This window comes from Nematolebias whitei, chromosome 7 (genome assembly GCF_014905685.2).
Source record: "Nematolebias whitei isolate Nwh7 chromosome 7, NemWhi1, whole genome shotgun sequence".
Taxonomy (NCBI): domain Eukaryota; kingdom Metazoa; phylum Chordata; class Actinopteri; order Cyprinodontiformes; family Rivulidae; genus Nematolebias; species Nematolebias whitei.
This window is the reverse complement of record NC_056504.1, coordinates 33086191-33093983: the sequence shown is the minus strand read 5'-3', so window position 1 is coordinate 33093983 and position 7793 is coordinate 33086191. Positions and strand designations below refer to the sequence as shown.

At 36.3% G+C, this 7793-nt stretch overlaps 1 protein-coding gene across 1 annotated transcript in view; it reads left to right on the top strand.

Moving 5' to 3' along the window:
* Positions 1-241: 241 nt before the first annotated feature.
* iars1 (isoleucyl-tRNA synthetase 1) overlaps positions 242-7793 on the top strand; it is a 58401-nt gene continuing 50849 nt past the window's right edge. Inside the window, exons 1-7 of the mRNA XM_037678782.1 lie at positions 242-311; positions 736-859; positions 1562-1718; positions 1823-1942; positions 2020-2102; positions 3227-3344; positions 4096-4243. Coding sequence (XP_037534710.1) covers positions 741-859; positions 1562-1718; positions 1823-1942; positions 2020-2102; positions 3227-3344; positions 4096-4243 — 745 coding nt within the window. The 5' untranslated portion in view covers positions 242-311; positions 736-740. The remainder of the gene's footprint in view (positions 312-735; positions 860-1561; positions 1719-1822; positions 1943-2019; positions 2103-3226; positions 3345-4095; positions 4244-7793) is intronic.

Sequence of the window (7793 nt, the reverse complement as noted above, 5' to 3'; positions counted from 1 at the left end):
ATATATATTGTTCACAAGGCTAAATTATAAAACCACAAACTAAGTGTAAATAAACTTGCTGTAAAGAAAGAACAATATTTTTTTTAGCTTTACTTTAACTTTAACTTTGCTTTATGTTTTACTAGTTTAATTGCTAACTTAAATATATTTTATTTTCATTATTGTTTCGGTCAAACGACATGCCTTTGAGACAATGTTTTATTGAGACAACTTGGATTTTATGTTGAAGTGCAAATGTCGTCACTTCCGCTCACTCTGTGACTTCCGTTTGCATCATTTCTCGTGTCAATTGGCAGCCGGTTTCAGAGCATGTAAGTGTCTGCATTCAAACTAAACGCAAACTTGTGATTTCCAGCTTTATATTCTTTAACAATTGACTGTTGGTAAATATGTATTTAAAGGTCACATTTAACGAACTTTACGGTTTATTTTACCACAACCGACCTAAAGCGGAGAACTGCTAACTTAGCCTGCTAGCTAACAACAAATGAGGTGTCAGCAGTGAAGTGTGCGCTCTGCTCTGGAAATGTGACTTGTGTGATGACTTTTAAGTTTTAGTGATTACTTGTAAAGAGTCGTGACAAACTTATCTTGAATCTGCAGCGTAAAGAGAAACTACATCTTAATAACCTTTTAATACTTGATTTTATTATTTTACTGCACACTGATTTCTGCAAATCTAATCCAGTAAATCATTTTTTTGTTTGTTTTTGCTTTTTGTTGTAATCTGGACAGCCGTCATGGTGGAGTCAGTCCCCGAATCCATCAACTTTCCCTCTGAAGAGGAGAAGATCTTGCAGTTTTGGCAAGAAAAGGACTGTTTTCAGGAATGCCTCAGACAGTCTAAGAACAGACCCAGGTAAATGTGGATTATTGTGTTTTTACCTGAGATGAGACACACAGCACATTGTATTTAAAATATAGTGTCCACATAGGTTAAAAGAAAGCTTGACAGAAAACTGATATAGAGATAAATTATGTATAGTATGAATTTAATTAAAAATATTTTTTGATAAATCCTTAACATGATTTGTGAGTTTATGGGTTTCTTCTTGGTGACCTTGAGGATAGTTTATGCTTTTGATTGCAAGAAAGTAAGTTAAATATTATTTCTTCTTTAATGCCCTGCCATTGCACTACATGATGGTTGTGGTGTAGTGGTAGGGGCAGCCTGCTTAAAAGTTGCAGGTTTGATTCCCCTCTATGCCCATATGTTGTGGTGTCCCTTGAGCAATAGACCTATGCACTAACTGCTCATCGCACGCTTACATAGCTGCCTTCTGTTCCACTTGGGGGTTTCTCTCGTGTGATGGGTCAAATGCAGAGAATACATTTTTGTCATTGTATGGGAACATACAATGAGGACAATAATTTCACTTAAATTACATTTCAAACTGGTTTACCTTGACATGTATAATCACAACATGAGTGAACTATGTAATCGTGGGGTAAAATCTCATGAAGTCTATGTGAAAACATTTCTGTTTACTATTTGAAAAAAAAAAGGTTTGTTTTTTTTAACAGTAGTTTGGATACATGTTTTCTATCATTGCCTAACCAGGTACAGCTTCTATGATGGCCCTCCTTTTGCCACGGGTTTACCCCACTACGGTCACATCTTAGCTGGCACCATCAAGGACATTGTTACTCGCTTTGCCCACCAGAATGGCTTTCATGTGGACCGGCGCTTTGGCTGGGATTGCCATGGCCTACCTGTGGTAGGATTTCTTTAAATCTGTTGTAAAGGTTTAGCTTTCTAAGTGTGAGTTTGGTAAAGGTTTAAAATAATTATTAATAATTAATTACTCATGTCTGTCTGCAGGAGTATGAAATTGATAAAACTTTAGGGATCAAAGGGCCTGAAGATGTGGCCAAGATGGGCATCGCTGAGTACAACAAGCAGTGTCGAAACATTGTCATGAGATATTCTAATGAATGGGAGGTAAACACAGAAAACTCACCTCATAATAAATGTCACTGCAAGCATTTATCAAATAATCATGTTATTTTTGTTTGTAGATTTCAGTGACAAGAATGGGTCGGTGGATTGACTTCAACAACGACTACAAGACTCTGTACCCATGGTTCATGGAAACAGTGTGGTACGTAGATCACAAGTTCATGCATATTCCCATAGACTGGGCTAAACTGATGTAAAATTTGTCATTATCAATATATATGCAATATGTAATATTTTAAAATTGATTTAGTTTAAAGGAAAATTGTCTTATAGAAAGACTAAACACACTGGTGTTTGGTTTAAAATTACAACCGTAATAAACAAAATTAGATTTTTTTAAAAACACATTCCTTTTATCTTTATCAATTAGCAAATACTGATGTATTTCTTTTGTTTAAATTTGCATCCGGATCCGTCTTATAATAACTTATCAGTTTCCAAATACACAAACCTGAAATACCAAATTAACATTTATTATTTTGGCAAACAGAAATGAAAAGTAAAACGTAGACAAGGCGTTGATAGCTTTTAGTTAAACATTTCGGGGATTCTTGAGGTATGGGACAAGACAGGAAAGAACTGTCTTTAACCTTGTAAAGAAACAGTTTCTAAACAGAAACAAAAAGCAATGTTTGATTTTAGAACTTGCTTTGTTTCAACTCTGTCAGACTGGACAAAAAGTGTGATTTGTTTTTCAGTCCAACAAGAATTTCAAGTCCTGAACTATCTTGGAATATTATTTGGTTAATGTGACATGTAATAAAATACAAAAAACAAACTTTTCTGGTGATTTCACACCGTCCTGACTTAGTGAAGATTGTGCAAAAATCTGATGAGTTGACAGAAACTGAGGACACAACTATGACAGGCACATTTTAAGGGAAAATGATTTAAATGATTTTGCGACTTATTCGTGTTTTTATTTAGAAAAAATATTCAGCAAACTTACAAAGGCTTAGTGTTTTTTGGGGTGGGTAAATAATTGGACCTCTTCTGAATGTCTTGATTTTCAGTCAGCTTGAGCAATAATACAATGATCAAATAATTTTGGGTGTCGAGATGGTGTAGAGGTAGGTCATGTTTCCACTGAAGCCAGTAATGTTTCTTGATTTTTGCTGCCCTGTCAAATATGTTGATGCTGTTTTATAAAGTATATTTGAACTGCTTTTTCCTTCATTAGCTTTGTTTCTTTTTTATTGAAACTTTTCAACAGTTGTCAAATGAATGCATTATTATAGTATTTTTATTTTATTTTAATTTTCCTAGGTGGGTGTTCAAACAGCTCTATGACAAGGGTTTTGTATATCGTGGATTTAAAGTCATGCCTTACTCGACTGCCTGCAACACCCCCCTCTCCAACTTTGAGTCTAATCAGAACTACAAGGTAAGCACAAGCACAACCCTTTTCTGGGTCTGAAATCCTGCTTTGAATGGAATTTAATGGTAAAGTGTTAACAGTGTGTCCCGAGTATCGTCGTAACCGTATCATTATCGTAAATGGCCAGTTTTTGTCCCTCGTCATACTGCTTGTTAATATTGAAATTAAATTTTCTCTGAAGTCATTCTCTTCATACACAACTTTGTAAACAGCACCATGGATGCGTTCATATTGTGTTGTTGTCTTTTTTGTTTATGAAAAATGTACCAACTGTACAACTTCTCTGTACTGACATCTACTGTTCAAGGGTGAGATTGTAGTGAATGTATTGCTTTACCACCATATTTACAGTCCCATCCTGTTTATATTTATTTCGCTAACACTCTCTCTGTTTAGTATTTCATACTTTATATACTGTAGTTTAGTATATGTTACAGAGGGTGTAAGTGGGCACAGAAAGTGTGCTCTTCAAGACTGAAGTTAGTCCTTTTTATTAGAGCATCATACATCTTTCTGCATTCTCAACTCTTTATGCTGGCGGATCTTTATGAAATTATTTGGCCTAAAACTTGTGTGGAAAAAGTCTACATCATTATTAATATGTGCGATTCAGTGAATATGTATGCAGTACGCATGATTCCACTGTGAACCTTTGTTGGTATTCAATAACACAGTCAAAAAAATATTCTACCTCCAAATTTAAAAATAAAAAAGGTGCTGAACAAAGCTGAATTATTCCGTTTCTTTGTATCTAAAGGATGTCCAGGATCCCTCTGTGATTGTCAGTTTCCCTTTGGTTGAAGATGAGAACGTTTCTTTCATTGCTTGGACAACCACACCTTGGACACTGCCGAGCAACTTGGCCCTTTGTGTCAACCCAGAGTTCTTGTACATCAAGGCCAAAGGTGAGACAGAATAAAGTTAACACTCGCTCATGTCCTTGCACAGGCTAGGACTAAATATGTATGTACAAGGTTATTTTGTAAAAAACAAACAAAAAAAAAATATATAAAGCAATATCTCATGATATTTTAAATAATAATTGCTATCATTATTATGAGAATGTATATATACAGTGATTACAGTATTTCCCCTACCCCTAGACTTAGAAGAGAGGTGACTATTTGTGAGCAGCCGTATGGTTTCATCTTTAGAAAGAGCACCACAGAGGCTATCTTTGCTTTGAGGATGCTGATGGAGAAGAACAGAGAGGGTCAGAAAGACCTCCATCGTGTCTTTGTGGATTTAGAAAAATCATATGACAGGGTGCCGAGGGAGGAGGTGTGGTATTGCATGAGGAAATCTGGAGTGGCAGAAAAGTATGTTAGACTGGTTCAGGACATGTATGAGGACAGCAGGACAGTGGTGAGATGTGCTGTATGAGTGACAGATAGCTTCAAGGTGGAGGTGGGAGTGCATCATGGATCAGCTCTGAGCCCCTTCTTGTTTGCTCTGGTGATGGACCGACTTAACAGATGAGGTCAGGCAAGAATCCCCGTGGACTGATGTTTGCAGATGACATTGTGATCTGTGGTGAGAACAGGGAACTGAAGAGAACTTGGAGAGGTGGAGGTATGCACTTGAAAGAAGAGGAATGAAAGTCAGTTGTAGTAAGACAGAGTACATGTGTGTGAATGAGAGGGAGGCTGGTGGAACAGTGAGGCTACAAGGAGCAGAGGTCACAAAGGTGCAGGACTTCAAGTACTTGGGGTCCACTGTCCAGGAAAATGGGGAGTGTGGTAAAGAGGTGAAGGAGAGAGTCCAGGCAGGATGGAGTGGATGGACAAAAGTTTCAGGAGTGATTTGTGACAAAAAGGTGTCAGCAAAGGTCAAAGGAAGAGTTTACAAGACAGTGGTGAGACCAGCTATGTTGTATGGTCTGGAGACAGTGGCATTGACAAAAAGACAGGAGGAAGAACTGGAAGTGGCAGAAATAAAGATTTTGAGGTTCTCCTTAGGAGTGACAAGGATGGATAAGATTAGGAATGAAATCATCAGAGGTACAGCACAGGTTGAACAACTGTGAGATAAAGTTAGAGAGACCAGACTGAGATGGTTTGGACATGTCCAGAGGAGGGACAGTGGGTATATTGGTAGAAGGATGTTAGAAATGCAGCTGGATATGAATGCAGTTAGAGAGGACATGGAGGTAGCTGGAGTGAGGATGGAAGATGCAGAGGACAGAGTGAGATGGAGGAGGATGACTCACTGTGGTGACCCCTGAAGAGGGAAAAGCCAAAAGAGGAAGAAGAAGACAGTGTTTCCTCTACCATTATCCATCCAAACCCCCACCCCCCGGCACACAGCTCTGCTACTTCAGTGAAATGACTGCTTATGCATTTTAAGTTGGGGTTGTTTCTGTTGTTCTAGTGTTGTGGATTTCTTGACATATAGTTTATCTTGAATACTGATGCCCAAGGTCAAAGTTTTCTGATTGAACATCTAGTTTCTGTGTTGGTTTAGAGTTTTAAACCACAGTATTAGCTTTAGAGCACAGCAGAGGAAGAGTACGGCCTTTTCAAATTTCACCCATAGGACCAAATAGTTGTACTGTGATGTATGGGTGGACTTTTCAGCCATTGTCTTTAAATGTTATAAAGTATATTTAAGCTAAAAAAAAGCTTTTTGTTTCTAATTTGTTTAACGGACTGTCTTCAGTCATTTAGGCACCTGACTTTCAAGAACAGTAGGTTTATTCTAAGATGCAGTATTTTATGTTTGTAACTAGAGCACTTTTCAAAATTCAATGTAGTTACCCACATAATGTGGTTCTGCCTGGTTCAGACAAAATACATTTAATGTTTATAAACAATATTTGTATTCAGTTTCAAAATTTTACCCAAACTTTATTTAAAATATATATATATATATATATATAACATTTTTGTCATGCATATTATGACAAGAAGCCTTTTATGTGATGGACTCCATGTTTTCTGTCTCTGTGTTGTGGCATTAGGCTATAAATGAATGCAGCATAGCAGATTTGTTTCCTGTGAATAAATTCATGTTTTTAGTTTGCAAAAAGAAACTGGATGAGTCATAAAACCTGGAGCTATGGGAGTGGCTTCTATGACACCTGTTTATGTTTCAGTTCAGTTTCTCTTAGTTTTATTTTTGGAGTTTTTTGACTTTCGAATAACCCCTCGTCTTTTCGAAAATGATCTTTTGCACATTTTAAAGAGTTTTAAACATTGCCTCTTGTATATGGATAATCTGCCTTAGGACCACAATATTTGATTTATTTAAATCAACACAGTTACCACTTTGTTTGATGTAACTGGTAAAAACGAATCCAGCAGGTTAGTAAAAATCACTTAATAAGAAATTCTTATGTTAATGGAAGACATCTAGCTTGAAACACTTTTATTCTTGTCGATTTCAGTGCCTTTCTGTGTCATATTCATTCTGCTCATTTTAGATCAAATCAATAAACAGCCGACCAAATTAATCTTTATCATTCTGTTAGGTTTGATATAAAATCCCAAATCCTTTCACCTGGGTGTCAGAATTAGCTGCTTTCCTTGGTGTTTTGTTGAAAGCAGACTATTATGGTTGCTTATTGGTAATACACCTGAAAGTGTACATTTGAGTATGAAAAAAAAATCTCAAAAGTTCACAAGTAATTAAAGGGTAAATAACAGTGGGTTAAATGTTAATTTTTGAGAGTTTATAAGGTTAGACCTTTTTTGTCAGTCTGATTATTTTTTCAGCTTCTGTTCCTTGAAAGTCCTCTAACTCTTTAAACTCCCTCTGAAAGTCCTGCTCTGCTCTGATTGGTTAGTCATGTGATTAAAAATTGGCAGAGTTCAGGGCAGCTGCTCATTTTTTGTTAAAAATGTAACCAAGGCGTCATTGCAGGATTATTATTATTATTTTTGTAATATGGTCAAGTAAACAATGAAAACCAACAGCCATATTTCTTTTTCAAACATCATGACCGTATGAATACTCTTTGAGGAGAATGTTTGTAATATTGCAGAGTTTTTAAATGCTGTAAAGCCTTTAAAACAAACGTATTAAACAATGCGGACAATCTTTTTTAATTTTATGCTGACAGAATACATGTTTTATTTTGATTACAGTATAAACAATATATCTATAAAAAATGTTTAAGAATGCATTTCATCATAAAATGTTTAGTGTTGACCCTCTTTAATTTAAAGATATGTTGACAAGAAACGCGTGTTGAAAACTTGATTTTCCGCACGACGGTTTGAAAGTTAGACCCTGAACTGATTCTGAGGTCTTGAAACAGGTACTTGTTGTGTCGTGGCTGAAACCTAAAAATCTGGATAAGCTTGAAATCAGGTCATTAAAAATAAAAAAATAAAAAAGGCATTGTCCTTGTTCAGATAAAGAAAACCCTAGAGAGGTGACTACTGTTTTCTGCTCCCCCCATGCTGTAGTTTTTGGTTTCCTGTGAGAGAAACTGGTGGATTCTTAAATGGATGA